This window comes from Cryptotermes secundus, unplaced genomic scaffold (assembly GCF_002891405.2).
Source record: "Cryptotermes secundus unplaced genomic scaffold, Csec_1.0 scaffold673, whole genome shotgun sequence".
NCBI classification, from domain to species: Eukaryota; Metazoa; Arthropoda; class Insecta; order Blattodea; family Kalotermitidae; genus Cryptotermes; species Cryptotermes secundus.
The window spans coordinates 358,011-376,575 of NW_019731277.1; the positions used below are offsets into that span (position 1 = coordinate 358,011).

The 18,565-nt window shown below is 40.0% G+C and overlaps 1 protein-coding gene across 1 annotated transcript in view; it reads right to left on the bottom strand.

Moving 5' to 3' along the window:
• LOC111866877 (tudor domain-containing protein 7) overlaps window positions 1–18,565 on the bottom strand; it is a 45,586-nt gene that overhangs the window by 15,082 nt on the left and 11,939 nt on the right. Inside the window, exons 5-15 of the mRNA XM_033752446.1 lie at window positions 18,101–18,259; window positions 16,175–16,444; window positions 13,439–13,591; window positions 11,368–11,541; window positions 10,138–10,302; window positions 8,448–8,639; window positions 5,659–5,829; window positions 5,001–5,252; window positions 4,240–4,479; window positions 3,819–4,064; window positions 2,142–2,246 (exon numbers count right to left, since the gene is read on the bottom strand). Of these exons, the coding sequence (XP_033608337.1) occupies window positions 2,142–2,246; window positions 3,819–4,064; window positions 4,240–4,479; window positions 5,001–5,252; window positions 5,659–5,829; window positions 8,448–8,639; window positions 10,138–10,302; window positions 11,368–11,541; window positions 13,439–13,591; window positions 16,175–16,444; window positions 18,101–18,259 (2,127 nt within the window). The remainder of the gene's footprint in view (window positions 1–2,141; window positions 2,247–3,818; window positions 4,065–4,239; window positions 4,480–5,000; window positions 5,253–5,658; window positions 5,830–8,447; window positions 8,640–10,137; window positions 10,303–11,367; window positions 11,542–13,438; window positions 13,592–16,174; window positions 16,445–18,100; window positions 18,260–18,565) is intronic.

The following is an 18,565-nucleotide window of genomic DNA, read 5'->3' on the forward strand; positions in this document are numbered from 1 at the left end:
TTTCAAGGCTTTAGGCATGTTACAATATATATATATATATTCAGGCAATGTCATGTAGGAACTTACCTGATGTGGAAACTGAGCAACAGATTTTTTCAGAGTTTCTAGTAAAATTAATTCTGACACATTTAATATTTCAGTATTGCCAAAATCAACAAATATCACCTCAACCTGAAAGAAAGCAAAATATAACAGCGAAGAATTCACTTGAACATTACTCAGGTACTTGCACAATATTATCTTAAAACATAGATATAAACTTAATGATTTAAAGCAACTGTATTACTCTGCAATATATTGGTCACTGCAATGAATTAAATACAGCAAAACATAATGTTTGCTCTAAATGTGTCAAGATATGCTTTGGCATTTAAATTCAACAGTCACCTTTCTTCTAAAAACATGTCTGATGGCAATCTTACGCTTGGTTTTAGCCTCAATGTTAAAATACAAAATGCACTGACAGATATGCATCTCCTGACCTGTGACAAGCCTGCCAGTATGCACAAATTACTTTTTAAGTATGTGTGCTGGCTGATAGAGCGCCTCTGTGGTCTAGTAGACAGAGTTCCTGGCTACAAATCCAGAGGTCCCGACTTCGATTCCCAANCAGACACAGGTGTAATACTGAACAATAGAGTGAAGACAACACAAGCATGTAAAAGTTATCCCTGTTAACAGGCAGTGGAGGCCCATAGGGTTGTGAGATGTTGAGGCTCCCACATTCTGTAGACGATCAACAAACAGATGGTGATGGGGTTGTAAGCCTTACGCACCAACAGGCATCCCTTTACCCCCCAGGAAGATTCTTAATACTCATTTCTGTTAGAGGATAAGTCGACCCCAGGGCCATAGTGCGGCTGGAAGGATTAGGTCAATTGTGGAGGTTCATAATGAGGTTGGGGGGTGATGATATGTAGTCTCATATGTGTATACCCATATTTCAAAGGAACATAATACATCCATCTTCAGGGTAGAAGATGGAGGTAGTATGCTCCTCCGAAATGCTGTTGTACCCAGACTACATGGTGTCATAACTCACAAGGCCAGAACATGTATCTGTTTGCATATTTCAATGCATTAACAAACTGTCACATCATAGTGACTAGACACAAGGTTGAGAACAGTAACTGAATTTGATACTAATGACTCTTATTTACGGGTAATTACATGTTCACAAGAATTTAAAACTCCTCACAGTTCAGAATTGCTGGGTTTTGGACTTTTCCCATCGTCTGGTAATCTACAGACTAGAAAACACAGTAATTCTGAGTGTACGGCCGCACCATAGCTCAAGCTGTTAGTCAATGGGTTCCCATTGAGACGGCCTGGGTTCAATCCCGGGTCTGGTCAAGTGGGATTTATGCTGGTCAGTGTGGTGCTGGGGTAGGTTTTGTCTGAGTACTTCAGTTTCCCCTGCCAATCTTCATTCCACCAAATTCTCCATCATCATAATCACCCAGGGCAGGTACAATAGGTCAATCAGTGGCTGTGGTGCTGAGTGGACCAAGCTGGACTCTACTTCCCCACTAAGCAAATTCTGAGAGTTATACACCACTGTCAGAACCCCCTAGACTCTACTTACTCACAATTCATCATATCACTCTTGGTTAGCTCCTTACCAACATCGTCACAGAAACATTGTTAAGTTTTGGGCTGTAATAGTGTGTTTTTGCCCTAACATTTCTGTCCTCTATAGGTGTGCCTCTGGGTCAGGTCAGGTAAACTGCTGATGGCCCTCACCAGCAAAATCATTCTTGGTTCCGAGTCCCGCAGGACTCATCAGCATATTTTACTGGCTCACGACTCCAGGATCTGTGCAAATTACTGACTGCCTGACCGCTAAACTGCTGCTGGTCCTTGCAAGCACAGTGATCCTTGGTTCTGAGTCCCGCAGGACTCAGAACCATATTTTACTGTCAGATGGGTCCCAGAAAATTCAGACCACCTCTTGTTGTGTGATACAACTCACTCCACACACGGCTTTATGACAGTTTGTTGTGGACAAATCATATATGCACTTGTCACAAACACGTGTTTTAATGGGCCATTGCAACAGTTCCTCTGAATCCAATTTTCAAGGCTTTAGGCATGTTACAATATATATATATATATTCAGGCAATGTCATGTAGGAACTTACCTGATGTGGAAACTGAGCAACAGATTTTTTCAGAGTTTCTAGTAAAATTAATTCTGACACATTCACTATCTCAGTATTGCCAAAATCAACAAATATCACCTCAACCTGAAAGAAAGCAAAATATAACAGCGAAGAATTCACTTGAACATTACTCAGGTACTTGCACAATATTATCTTAAAACATAGATATAAACTTAATGATTTAAAGCAACTGTATTACTCTGCAATATATTGGTCACTGCAATGAATTAAATACAGCAAAACAGTATGTTTGCTCTAAATGTGTCAAGATATGCTTTGGCATTTAAATTCAACAGTCACCTTTCTTCTAAAAACATGTCTGATGGCAATCTTACGCTTGGTTTTAGCCTCAATGTTAAAATACAAAATGCACTGACAGATATGCATCTCCTGACCTGTGACAAGCCTGCCAGTATGCACAAATTACTTTTTAAGTATGTGTGCTGGCTGATAGAGCGCCTCTGTGGTCTAGTGCTCAGAGTTCCTGGCTACAAATCCAGAGGTCCCGACTTCGATTCCCAACACTATCAGATTTTCTGAGAAGTAGTGGGTCTGGAATGGGGTCCACTCAGCCTCATGAGGATAACTTAGGAGCTATTTAAAGGAAATAGGGGTTCCAGTCTAGAAAACCGAGATTAACGGCCATGGGGATCTGTTGCACTGACCACGTGACACCCTCTATCTGCAAAAGTTGGCACTAACTTTGGCGAAAAGCAGGAGTCGCTCGGTCAGTATAGTTCGTTTGCGGACTAAAAGCCACGGATTTTTTTTGTGGTGGCTGATAAAAGGCACCATTTCAACACCTACCAGCAAAAATCTGATACACATAAAAATGTAACTTTCCTAATGGTTTCCTTGTGAGAACATCCAAATATACTATGTTTACTCCATACTTTTGCCAATACATACAGTAGCCAAGGCTGTTAAACACTGTGTATATGAAGGGGGACCCAAAAATAACCGGAAACAACCTGTTGCGCGCGCATGCTTTGTAGTTACGAGTTGTGCTGCTAGGTGGTGTTAGCTGGGGGTCTCCTGCGACTGTTAGTGAGCTGGCGTCAGTCTGAGTTAAGTGGTTTGTCTGTGGTGCTCTGTTGTGTGCGTTCCTGTTTCAACCCTTTGGCGATTAGTGAGATGGCCGACCAGAAGGAACAATTCTTTTGTGAAATTCTGGATCGTTCTGCACTTCACTCTTCAAGTCGCAGCAAACATTCACGCGGTCTTCTCTTTGGTCATCTCCGATCAAGCGAGGAACAAATTTTGCAGACACCCGTCTCATGTGCAAACCTTCGGTTAAAATTCGCTGGACCGTGCTCCATGAGATGTTCGTTTCCTCAGAAAGTTGGTCAATGGTCTTTCGACGATCTTCATCAATTGCATGTTTGATTTTGTTCCTTCTGGTCGGCCATCTCACTAATCGCCAAAGGGTTGAAACAGGAACGCACACAACAGAGCACCACAGACAAACCACTTAACTCAGACTGACGCCAGCTCACTAACAGTCGCGGGAGACCCCCAGCTAACACCACCTAGCAGCACAACTCGTAACTACAAAGCATGCGCATGCAACAGGTCGTTTCTGGTTATTTTTGGGTCCCCCCTCGTATACTCAGTAGACTGATCCTCATGAGAAGAAAAAGAAACCTGTTACTGTACCTCTGTCTGTCCAAGCTTCTTCGTGATGGCAGCTCGATACCAGTTGTCGTCTTGGTGGTACCGAGCCAGATACAGTCGTGAAGGATCAGGATTATATGCACTAGATCCCTTTACAATATCTCCTTTGAGACAATTTTCTGTCACGCCAGACAGAAGGGATTCCAGGTAACTATAGCTTTTGAATTGCAGGAACACGTCCCCCGAATTGCTCACATGTGATATATACACTTCCTGTACTTTACCTTCCTGAAACAAAATCAAGACAATTCAATTATCTGGAAACTAAAACATAAAGTTGTGCTTAATCACTGAAACTAGACATCATATGGGTGAAAACTTTAAATTGAGGAACACAAAATTGGGAGTGCAATGTATTTACACTGCCTAATAAGAAACATAGCTGTTTTGGTGGGGGACTTACCGCTGGTAACTGGGGTGCCACTGCATCCTTACTGATACTGTCTATCAGAACAGTGTTCAGATTTAAATCCTCTTCTGTGCTTGTATCAAACAGCACGATACCAGCTTCTGGATTCTTTTCATTTGGACGCGACATTACAGAAGCAATCAGTACCTTACCGACAATGGTATCGGTAATGTGGCGTGTCGCATTCTGATCGTCAGCAAAGTGTTCCAGGCCCCACAAGAAACAATGGATAGCCTGAAAGCAGTAAATCATGTTGTTAACATATCAAAGGGAGGAAAAAAATTGTTCGTTCATCAGCCATCCTACTGTCAAACACTAACCTGTCTCAATATTGAAACCATCATTAACTCGTAAGATTTGAGGCTTTCACGGCGGTGACTATGGAGAAAGCAGTCTTCTGGGATTTGGTACCGTGTATATGTTGTGTTAACCGACGTTTCGGAGGAACGTATCGCCTCCATCTTCAGGGTAGAAGGAAAAATATAAGAAATCCGCAAGCTTTTACCCGTTTTCACGGTCTCTTCGCTTGCGGATTTCTTATATTTTTCCTTCTACCCTGATGATGGAGGCGATACGTTCCTCCGAAACGTCGGTTAACACAACATATACACGGTACCAAATCCCAGAAGACTGCTTTCTCCATAGTCACCGCCGTGAAAGCCTCAAATCTTACGAGTTANGACTCACACAAATGTATATTTATACAAGATTGTGAGAATGGAGCGGTACAAGATTCAAAATGCAGTTACATATACCTGTGCTGGCAGTCTTGCAAAATGCTGTTCCAGTAAATGCAATTGATTTAAATCAACATCCTCTTCATCTCCGTGATCAATGAAAAATACCCGTCCTCTGGTATGTGTTTCATCCATCTCCACTAACTCCACGCGATGCCAGCAGTCATCCATTTTTATAGCATAAAATGAACCTATCTTTGGATTGACTGCTACGTTAACTTGTCCCATGTAAAACATCTCCATGTCTGTAGCCAGATTTTCATATTTCACCTAAAGAAGAAAGAATTCAGTAGATGAAGGAAGAACCAAAAGTTTCTTTAGCCTTGCAAATGAGTCTGAACAGATCTGAGATATAAGTCATAACCAATGCATAAAATGCAAGACAGTGGACAAGATACAACATAGACAGGTGGCCAAATTAAAGATGCCTGGTCATGTTTAAACTGATGTATATTTACCAGTTCCACAACAAATACAGCAAATTACAGCATGTGGCTGACTTCTTACAGGGGTAATCAGTTCCACAGGCTTCACTGTTCAATAGCAATAAGGAAAAAGGTAAAAAAAGGTAAAGTGAATTCACACGGTGTCCACTATAAGTTACAAGCATCTCCTACTTTCCCCTCACACAAGAGGCACCATTGACCCCTATAGTAAACCAATAACAGAATCTCACACTATATTCTTCTCCAATCAGCCGACCCCAGATCTCGTCAGTTGAATTACCACATGTAATGAACATGTCCCATTCATCGTGATCAGGCAATGTGATGGGCTCTGGTACAACAGGTTCAGCAGAGCTCAGTGATGTCTCCATTGCAAATGCAGGTACTTCAATAATCGGGCTCTGAAAAATGGCGACAGTCAATGTCAACGGATAAAAATACATCAGCTGTCATAGTATTAGCCAAAATTTACTGTCAGAATTTTAACATGGAAATATTTTGTTCTCAGAACTATAACTATACATTTAAGGTAAACTATCCCTGTAACAGGCCGTGGAGGCCCATGGGGTTGTGAGATGTCAAGGCTCCCACATTTTCTCTAGACAACTGGCTCTTAGATGGCGGTATGGTTGTCAGCCTTACGCGCCGGCCGCCCTTTACACCTCGGGAAGATTCCTGGTACTCATTTCTGTTAGAGGCTAAGTCAACTCCAGGGCCATAGTGTGGTTGGAAGGATTAGGTTAATTGAAAAAATCCACCTCATCGGGACTCAAACCACAACCTTCTGGCTTGTAGCATAGTGCATCAACCAACCATGCTACTGTGTGCCCCCCAATTATACATTTAATTTCTTTAATTACAAAAATACAAATGCTATAATGTGCATAACAAATTTCATGAAATGGCTGAACATTTGTTACTGGGGACAAACAGATGGACACAATTACACCATAAGTTTGTATTTTGTTATAGATTATGGGAAGCACATCAAAATACAAGTCTAAAGTTGGAGTTTCATATCCTAAAAATGTTTAAAGCTTAGACACAATATAAAAATCTTAAAACTGGGATCATCCCCATGCATCACTTTACATCTTTCCTACAATGGATAGCAGGCAAATTAGTGCATTTTAAAACAAAAAGAGTATTATTTTCTTCCCATTCAAAGTATCTGCTTAACAAAGATATAAAATTCATATCAGTTTTCCGGACAACTATTTAGTACTGCCACCACGAAATACAGAAATCACGCACTAGCCAGGAGAAAAGAATACAATTACTCACAGAGTCCCACTGCGACACACAGCCTAAATTCAGCTTCGGGCCTTTTAGAATATACATAATCACTTAGCACATCATGTGACAATTGTTACGTAAGCTCATTCTCACACAAGTGCAAAGTGAACTACCAACATGCAACTGCTGAAGTCTACAGCACGCTCATTTAGTGCAATATACAGAGAAACTGATTCTGCACTCTGGGAATTTCACATGCCTTGTGCTTTATTCTATCCAGATGTCTACAAGATCATTACATTTTAACTAATTTTATGTTTCACTCTGATTTAATCTTCATTTCCTTAGCTCTGACAATGGAAATGAACTTCATTTTCACACTTAAGTGTTCTACTTCAGAAAATTCAAAGAACCATGACGATCATTCCCGTCACATTCAAGGTCTGTCCTAGTAACACATGCATATATTTCTATATATGAGCCTCAGTGATGCAACAAAGTTATATAAACTAAAGAAGAAATAAAGACATGGGGGGGGGGGGACTAAATAGTTAAAGAACTAATACGGACTGTAGGTTTGTGTATTTGCATTTACAATGTTAATGTGTTTAGATATAACAATTTAAAAGGCTTAACAAAATGAAGATACAAAGTAACCCATATTTTTCTTTACACTGCGTCATTTTACACCTTCCTTGATTTTACATTTATGTTAGACAGTCAATCCGAAAGTATGAAATCAAGGTTTCACACTTTATGTTAGACAGTCAATCCGAAAGTATGAAATCAAAATTTCACACTTTATGTTTCACACTTTATGTTAGACAGTCAATCCGAAAGTATGAAATCAAGGTTTCACACTTTATGTTAGACAGTCAATCCGAAAGTATGAAATCAAGGTTTCACACTTTATGTTAGACAGTCAATCCGAAAGTATGAAATCAAGGTTTCACACTTTATGTTAGACAGTCAATCCAAAAGTATGAAATCAAGGTTTCACACTTTATGTTAGACAGTCAATCCAAAAGTATGAAATCAAGGTTTCACACTTTATGTTGGACGGTCAATCTGAAAGTATGAAATCAAGGTTTCACGCTGCAATGTTCACTCGCAATGTAAGAGAAAAAGAAAAGCTACATCTGCTCTGTTAACCGTATCAGTTTTATTAACTGTTGGAATTCTGATAATTATCAATTTATCAAATTCTCTTTTAGAGCTCTAGCTCTGCCTTGTCTGAGATATATTTCGTAATCGTGAAATAATACCCATTAGATGTTCATTGTTATATCCAATGTTTTGGTTGTCATTAATCTAAATACTATGAAAGCAGTTATTATTATTATTATTTAACTGCAAATGGGTTTTCAGCCGGTGGCAGTGGTGCCACAATAACACAAGAGACAAATAACACTAATACTAAGTGGTCTTCTCCCTTGAGACTTTCTAACCAAAACTATGGCAAACAACCACCTCTGAAATCATGATGTACCTTCCAACCCTTATATAATAACCCCACCCCCCTTAAGGTTTCTTCGGGAAACTGTGCAATCGAACACTAAATTCAGGACAATCTTAAAAATGAGGAAATTTAACACTGAGATTACTGTCATGTGATCACTGGAACTGAACATTAAAGAAAAGATAACCTTAAATCGAGTGGGAAGTTTCACTGTGTATCAACGCATCTTATACATCCACAAACATGGTACATGTCTATGTATATAAAAATGAGATATTTTTATTACATTACAAAAATCAAAAACAATTATGTACAGACACTTACTGTACAATCAGCAGGCAAAGCTGGATGCTTTGGAGTAATGATGGTTCTATTTCCAACCACCTGTTCAAAATTAACCAGTGGACAACTTTCCATTATCTCCAACCAATCAACAGGCAAGGTTTCATTGTAAAGTTGATAATAATCGATGGGAATCTGCGTTGACCAAATACCATGACGATGTCCACTAACAATCTGTAAACAGACAAACTGAACTGTATCATTTATAACATACTGTAGCGTATTGGGCGTATATCGCGACAAATAACTTCACGCCGTATTTTATATAGCGAATTTTATTTCACATTCGCACTTACAATCACCCAAATTACAGATTTACGCTTACTGCTATCTGCAGTATCACAATTAGTACACTCCAAATGCCACAATACAACTGACTAGTTGCTGGCTAACTCGGAACTAACTCGGAGGTAGCTCGAGGACTAACTCGGCGGTAGCTCCAGGACTGACTCGGCGGTAGCTCCAGGACTGGCTGTGAATAGCCTTCACTGCTCCTCATGTAGCCTCGATCGGACAATTGTCGTCTGGTGCCGTGTTGCTAGCCACGCTGTCCGGAGTTGTTGACTGCTGCCTAGCAACTGCGATATCCCTCGGTGACGTCACCGCTACGTTACCGTGCGGAGGAGGGGGAGGGGACCGCTGACTCACCTGCCGCGTCACTGCTGGTGGGGGGGGTTCTCCTTTGCGCAACATGTCACAATACTATAAAGTTTAATTTCTTATGAACATATAATCCTTTAGTGAATGGCACAAGAAGCCAAGGACAAACATTTATATTCCAAGTGCATGCGTGTCCTACAAGAGTGAAGTGACACATGGCATACATATGGAACAAGGCATAGTCATTCTCACTTAAAAAAAAAATCAAGTCATTCAGACATACGAAAACAAAATTTACATCAACAAGTCAATATCAGGCATATAAGCCCCACTCCACACAACCAGTAGTACTAGCTCCTTCCATTCTACGAATGAGTTAAGTTTCTCCAAAACTGGCACTCGATGATCTACAAAAGCTATCCCTATAACAGGCCATGGAGGCCCACAGGGTTGTGAGACATCCAGGCTCTAACATTTTCTACAGAACTGGTTTACAGAAGAAAATAAGGTTCTCAGCCTTATGTGCTGGCCAGCCACCCTTGACCCCCAGGAATATTCATGGTACTCATTTCTGTCAGAGTTAACCCCAGGGCCATTTGCTTTGCTTAGTGGGGGGGTGGAGTCCAACTGGGTCCACTCGGCACAGCGGCCACTGATCGGCCTATTGTAGCCTGCCCTGGGTGATTATGACGACGGAGAATTTGGTGGAATGCAGATTGTCAGAGGAAACCGAAGTACTCGGAGAAAACCTGCCCCAGTGCCACTTTGTCCACCACAAATCACACTTGACCATACCCTGGATTGAACCCAGGCCACAGTGGTGGGAAGCCAGCGACTAACCGCTTGAGCTATGGCTTCAAACTCAAAGATGTCTAACAGTCAGATAACTTCTGTCAGAGTATGTGACATTACATCCGAGATGAGTACCCTTTACAGCCATCATCATAAGAACCTCAGAAAAGCATAACAATGGAGTATGATCAGAAAAAAACTACTCTGAAGGGAATAATTCTGATTAAGACTTCTGCACAAAAGGATGTCTGCAGAATTTCATAATCCAACCTGTACTTACATTTGATATTCTCAAAATAATTATATTCTTATTCTCAGTCACATTTCCACCAATCCCTTTGCTTCGTACATCGATTTCTTCGAGAGCTCGCTTAGCAGCTATGTTCATAGCCTCTAATGGCGATAACTGTTCATCAGGACAACTGCTGAAACTGAAGTCATCTACCTGAAACAATATTTTTTTTTTTTATCGCTAGTGGGGTGGGACTCAGTCCCTTGTACTGTGGCCATTTCTGGCCTACTGTACCAGCCTCAGATGATAGGTGACGGTGATTGTGGAGCAATTGGTGGAATGAAGATTGGCAGGGGAAACCAAAGTACTCTGAGAAAACCTGCCCCAGCGCCACTTTGTCCACCACAAATCCCACTTGACCAGACCCAGGATCGAACCCGGGCCACTGCAATGAGAAGCCAGCGACTAACCGCTTCAGCTATGGCGCGGCCACTTCCTGAAACAATAACAATTCATAACTGATTTCTCAGAACTGAGCCCTTCTTGAGAAGCTACTCAAGAACTTCGCAGTGATTTATGGGACTCAAAGGTTCAGTACCGTGTTCACAAGTGCCCTCCATTGGTCCCTATCCTGAGTCAGATCAATCCTCAGGGATAAAGCAGCTGGACTACAAAGCTGATCATTCACACATGTCTGATGTAAAGGTTCAGAATTCATGGAGATACACCTCCAATGGTGTAATGGTTATGCACAGGAACATTCCATAATTTTTATATAAAACAGAAGCTTTGTTGCATGCTGATAAGTTACAGGCAAATTACTATTTACCTGAAATGCTTCACAGGAAAGAGAGATAATGTAACTCCAGTGGCATGAACGTGAAACACAAACAATTTAGCTTTTGGTTTTGTGCAGTTTCAATGCTGACTTTTTATAGACTGCAACCTAGTTCATGTGTAAAATCTAAGAATGGGACTGTGGACACAAAAAAATAAAGGTACATATTCAAGTGAAGACAAGCATACAAATATATCAATCTGTATCTCATTTACTTATTATATGCAGAAAACTTGTGATACATGTTTCACTTCAGGCATCCTATAAGAACTACAAACCAAGCTGCTTGTTAATTGGTTATCTCAATACAGGTCTATACTGTACGATGTTATTCTTGAATATCTTGATACGTAGAATAACAACAGGTTTTATCATGTTAAAACCTACATAGTGTAAAATTATGGTTTTTAAAAATATAGACAAATTAGTTAAATACTGACCTTTACGACAGAGTAGTAGTACACCTTGCCATAAGATTTTCGTTCTAAAATTTTGTATGTGGGTATACTCATGCCTTTTGACATAGCATACTGTTGCAGTTGCCATACAGAATTTTCAGTACCACCATGAGAAACTGCTGTAAGCTGTTCTTCCAGTGACAATGTTTCTTGCTCCTAACACAAAGACACAGAAATCAACAAAGAGTTCTGTCTTCTGGATATGACGCCATGTAGTCTGATGAAAGTCATAGTCAGCCTTGCTCTGCTTGTTGCCTGCTTCCACATTGGTTTCTTTCCTGGCTTATTCTTCGATGCTGAAGATGGGGGTGACACGTTACTCCAAAACAATGATTGACTTTGAACAGATTACATGGTGTTATATGCCAGCAGACAGAATTCTTCATAACCACCACTGTCAAAACCTCAAATCCTACATATAGATCAACATATGTCACTTGTTTCTTAGTCTATTTAATAACTCTTCTCAGCTTCAGAGGTTTTAAAAATTGTTTTTAAATTCGCTTAGTGGAGGGTGGAGTCCAACTGGGTCTACTCGGCACAGCGGCCACTGATTGGCCTATTGTACCTGTCCTGGGTGATGATGATGATGGAGAATTTGGTGGAATGAAGATTGGCAGAGGAAACCGAAGTACTCGGACAAAATCTACCTCAGCGCCACTCTGTCCACCACAAATCCCACTTGACCAGACCCGGGATCGAACCCGGGCTGCCGTAGTGGGAAGCCAGCGACTAACCGCTTGAGCTATGGCGCAGCCTAGCTTCAGAGGTTACTTAGCAACGCATGCGAACACGACTGTGAATAATCAATCTGTAAGGTCACAGAAACCAACTGCCATGACTGATTTTATTGCAGTGGCATATTCAGTTTTTAAGGAAATGATATGAATTATTCTTAATATTAAAGCCAAAGACAGCCATTATCGCTTTCCTTTTTACAATTTTTCTATGACAATGAAAGTTAATTTTATGAATTCTTAACATATTTATTACACATAAATGATAACATATAGGGGAGATTGCATTAGTCCATCCATGCTTCAATTCACGAACAAGAGTCCAGATTTGGATGAAATCTGATTTGTATGCCCTTTCAGGCTATCCAAATCTCACACTTTTCAGTTTCCCACAGCTGGTAATCAGAACATGACAGATGAATGAACTTGTGAGGTATGACTAAGGGTACGGCCTGAGTGCATCGGGGTGTGGGCAACTTATGGCAGGGACAGCATTGGGCCGCTGCTGTGTCCTCAGTGCACCTCTAGCGTTCAGCGTTTATATCCTCAAAAGACATCTTCCAAACGCTATTGAAACACAAACTGGTTTGACATGCACACAGCACGCTCCTCTGCACGCTGCCCGTTCCGCTCAAAACACTCGGTCCCAGGACACGCCAATATATTCAAACGGGTTTGTGATGCACGCTGCACGCCCCGCCCCACCAAACGCTCCACGCCCCGCTGCACTCAGGCCTTACCTTAACAGTAGCACCATTACCTTAGGGTCCTGAAAAGATGTAGGGTAACATGTTCAAGAAATAAGCAATTTCTGTTAAGATATTTATGCTGTAGAACACAAAACAGCTGCATGGTGGCTGCACGAAATGTCTACATAACTATCAGTTTGATGGCAATAACTAATAAAATGTGTGAGCTGTGTAACTGAAATTTCATACAGAGAGGGGACCATAAATTGTTTTGTATGAAATGCTGTTTGCAAGTTAACACATAAAATATCTCGACAGTTCAAGACATCTGAAAAATATAATACAAACTCTGTACTTACACAGCAATTTCTTCCCAAGAAGAAGTATAATAGTATATAAAAATAATACAAATAATGACATATTTCTAATTTCAAGAAATAAAAAGGTGGCCACTCAATCAGAACTTCATCGTGTGACCATGTGCACATGAACCTAACATGCTAATCAGTGAGTCAAAGTGCGTTACATTACTGGCTTACGTATCATCTAAACATGGCATTAAAAATGGGCAAATTTGAGGACTGGGAAAGGACTAACACATTCATGAACACGTATACATTATACCACCTGAGTATGTTTCCACCTGCTAGCATTCAGCCTGGCCTGCAGGGGTGTCAGCGGAGAAGTTATGGTGGGGCCCCCACGACTTGCAGCTTTGTGAGCATTATTAGCCGCTTTGCTCGTCACTGTTTCGGTGCCACTCAAATTCATCTTGAAGTTCTGAAATGTTGTGATCATGTCCATGTAATATTTGTAATTACTCATGTATACAATGGACACCCCCACAAACATTCTAGAAGGGATCTTCTTGTGACTGTGTCCATATCATGGAAATCCATGAGATGAACCCTATTATTCCACCCCCTACTATGTTACAAGTGCAGAAGTTGCATTCCTATACAATTATTTTTGATCGACAGTTGCAATAAAAATGCATTTACTTTAATACATTATAAATAATAGCAGGCACACCAAAAACATAATAACTTATAGCCGATAACCTGCTCACCTCTTTCAAAACACCATAAATAAGGGTAAACACTGCAAAATCTAAAATAACATGTAAGCAGCAACCGCAATACCAGCCATTCTGATATGCCGCTGATAAACGGGCACAGGTCAGCCAAGAGCTACACATAATGGTACATCACCAATAGACACACATGTGATATGAATAACAACTATTTCTCACAAAAATAACTTTTTGTTTCACATTCTGTATTTTAAAATATTTTAATATTTTGAAAAAGTTAAATAGTTCCGTTCAGTGTGATTGGTTATGATTTTCTTATTTTAATTATTCATGCCCTTACATGTTTCGGTCTTCAGAGGGACACCTTTTACATCAATACAGTTAGAAACCACTATTGCAGTACATGTTCTAAAAGTTATAATATATACATACAATATAAATAATATATACAATTGGGTATAAAAGCTGAAGTCTTTACAACTACAGCCGCTGTCCCAATATGTTAAAATATTTATAGTTAGTTTGTTAAGATTCTAATGGAATTCGTAAACCAAGCAGGTTCACGTCGTCCCTCTTATTATTCCCGTGACGGTGGCCGAAAGTGTGCCTCCTTGTTGTTCTCGAGAAGACAGTTCTTTGATGTTGTCCTGTATGTGTTTGTGGCCCGCTGCGTTGTTTTAACTTTTTCATAATATTAGTGTGATGGACCAGAATGAAACAAATCAAATTTTAATATTTATCCCAAATTTCTATAATGGTTAACTTATGGTCCTTACTGTGAATTTTGTGGCCCTGTTTTACAAATTCCAGAGGGGCAAAATATCATAACCTGAATTTCTGTAACACAGGGGCGTGTTGTACCCTGCTTCAGCAGCAGAATGGTATACTACCGTGAGTAAACTGGTTAAACACTGATATATTTTCCATTACTTTACATTATACAGGGTGTCCCAGGAAGAAAGGTCAATATTCTGGGAGGTCATAGTATCCGTTATTCTAGAAAGAAATGTATATGTACATGTACTATTCTGAACAGTTTCCGAGATAGAACTATTTCACTGTACAGATGAGCAACACACCATGTCCTCACACAAGCTGCAGAGTGCACAGATGCAGATAGTGGTACTTTTGAAAATGTATTACACTAGGTAAACTGTATTGTCACTTGAACAACAAATATTGGTATTAGAAACAGTACGCAATATCTCTTTATTATCAACAGTTTTGGAACTTTACGGTAAAATATGGTAAAATCTCGGAAACCGTTCGGAATAGGACACATACATACTCGTATATGCTTTACTGCTTAGAATGACTGATACAATGAATTCCCAGAAAATTAATCTTTCCTCCTGGGGCACCCTGTATACAGTAAACATCAGTAAAATGATCATTGCCACCATACTCCATCTAAACATTTCTGATAGTGCTGCATCATCATCATCATCATCATCATCATCAATCAATGACACCATCAATTATGTTGTCATTACAAAGTTACATTCTGTGTTTAATATAGAATGGGAACCAAAATCAACTTACAGGAGATCTCATCGAAGAAACAGGGCTTTTCTCCTGTAAGGTTGCCTATGCAATTCATTATCCTCAAAGATGTTTTAGATATGCAACAGTACTCACCCTAGTAATGCTACCTTTGGTGTGATTTGATGCCATTTGTATGTCAAAAGACAACCCTGAGAAGTGATCCATAAAACCCTGCATTCCAAACATTGTATGACCACAAGGTCAGGATTAAGGTCGCATAATGTGTGACAAAAAAGACTAATTGTTACTCGCCCTCATACCTTATACTTTCCACTGTACTTTCAAGGCCTTGGTGATGGACATTTCTCACTTTCATAGATAAAGAAGAAGATATCTCTGGGCTAAATTAATTCAACGCCAAGCCATGAAGACATATAGAGGAATGTAGGTATAGCTACATCATTTTTAACCGTATCACTGAATGTACACAAGCAGTCAGCTTCACGTCCCTAGGAAAGTAGCCCCCAGAACCCACTGTATAGGATGCTGTGTTGGCCCCCAAGGCAGTCTGGACATTATTGAGAAGGAAATACCTCTTGCCCTTCTCAACCTGACTCCCTGATTGACCAGTCAATAGATTAGTCACTGCAGGAACTGAGGTAATACTTTTCTAACACATGAATGGAATATGCCAAATACATGAAAACTAATCTTTTTACAGTAAAATAAAAAAAGAACATGAATTATGCAATGGATTGTGCTGTATCTAAAACTGGTAGAGACAGAATGGAGAACAGGGATATACATGAGTTAATATTTAAAAGCTTAATTAAAGAAATACCTACATTGCTCTTAACCACCTTTTCTGCCGTAGATACTGCTCGGCTCAGACGTTCTTGAGCACGAGATGACGACGTGACTGGACAAGTTACTGAAGCAACAAGTTCGGGTGCTAACTCCTTAGTAGTAATGTTTCCTCCTTGAGATGTTCTGAGGAACCTAGGGGGTTTCTCAAATGTTCGACGGGAATGTTCGCCTCCAATGCCGCCACTGCTGGAAGGTGCTGGCTGTGCAGACGGTGGCAGAGGTTTTGATGGTACAGATGCAAAGGACACCTAAACAGAAAGAAAATGACATGAATAAAGAAAATCAAATAGGGGGTCCTCACAACACAGAGCTATACGCAAACACAGAGGAGAAAGTAAGGCACATGAACATTAGCTTTCTGTTCTAACTACCTATCAGGAAGTTTCCTGGAATTCAGCCATGAAAGTCACAAAAATAAAACTCTGTCTAGAGCATGTACGAGAGTACAACAAACCTTGACTAAATAATGTTACTTGAAGAGACGTTGTATGTAGATTCTAAAGGGTTCTGATGATGGTGAATAACACACAGTATTAGTCGGTTTTTGGACTTTTTCCATTGTTCAGAATTCTAGGAAACAGAAAACACGACATTTTAGAAACAGATCCAGTTCCCGAAACGTCGTGTTCTCTGTTTTCATAGAGTTATGGACGATGGATAAAGTCCAAGAACCCAGTAATTCTGAGAACTATGTGTTGAACGAGACCTCATCTGTGGCAATTTTTGTTTCCAGCTGACAGTAGAGACAGATTTAGAAGCTTTCTAATTATATAATAATCTATGTCAGTATCTGATGATGATGATGATGCACCATCAAAGACGTTTTAAAGAACTTTCTGTGCAACATAATGAGTACCAGCAGAAGCAGTATAAAACTCCCTGAAGGTTACCACCCTCTCGGATATGATGTCACACAATCTGGTACGCTGATACCAATGTTTTGGAGGAACTTGCGGCTTCCATATTCAGGGTCTCTTCTACCCTGAACATGGAGTCAAAAGTTTCCTAAAAATGGCCGAAACAATCTACCAGACTACATAGAAGATGATACACTTCACAGTCACAGACATAACTGTGTTAGATTTCACATAATATTCTCCATCCTTTTAAAAGACTTTGGCAGCTGACATTTTAGACCTTATTTCTAGATCTGTAGTTCATCAGATATCCCATCATAACCACATAAAGACAGAAACAGCTCACTGGAAACAAATAAAGCGTTAATAATGATCCATAGTGACTGTCACTTTCAAATGGTTAGAACTAAACCTGTATTTGAGTAGCCCTGACCATTCTGCCTTAAGTTTTCAAGGTCTTCCTTATTCCTTTGTGGCCAATCCTGAAATGGTACTTCAATAAGGACTAAAATGCTTCTTTCCATGTCCTTCACAATTCATCATTCATGACCATTCAATTTAGAACGATAAAGCTATACTGTTGAGAAAACACGATTAAATACTAACAAACGTCTACCAACTGCAAGGCGGTGTCAGATAGGATGAGATGTCAATTATACACAGCAATTTGGAAAGGACCGAGAAGATATGACCACGGTCTATTTCAAATTTTTATGTCCGTACTCATCTGGAATGACTGGGGAAAACAAAGACAATCTATCTCTGTTTGGCTGTTTCATTCTCCTGTCCTCTCTTCCCAGACTCAAAAGAGAAAGAAACTGTGTTATGAAACATATTTGAACAAAAAAATACTCTTTTAACATTATCAACAAATCTCCCATGGAATCATGTACAAATAATTCACATGGTACTTTCCTACACTAAGTAAAAATGTGCCAATGACTGTCATCAGTCACAAATTTCCTACAGAATTCTATGGTCATCATCTAAGATGATAAAGCTCTTATTATGAGTATTTATAAAAATGAGATTAAATTGTGAACTTACTAGACGAGAGGGTTCCGCAAAACATTTCTCGTTGTCTGGTTGATTATTTACAGTAATAGAGAGTGGCATATGACTGTCGGCAGTGGGTGTGTGTCTTGATGTTTTCACAGGACTTGGCGGAGGTCTCCGCAAAGATGCTGCTGCATGATGTGAAGGTACCTACATGTGGAATACAATCTTCTATACAAACAAACAATGATTTACAGTTCCACTTATGGCACAACCTCAGATGCACAAAATGAAAATGCTGCAGTGCCTACGATAGGCTGAACGTGAGGACAAAATTTTCAGGAAGATATCTGGACTTAAGTAACAGACAGACAGGCATTATTTGTGCTCTCCATCTTAACACATTCAGGACCAGAGGGGCCAATTAGCCCTCTACATTTCTATAGTGTTGTGGACCGGGCAGGCCAATTGGCCCTTTTCTGATGCGTTATGTTGCAACCGACTATATCTCACTGT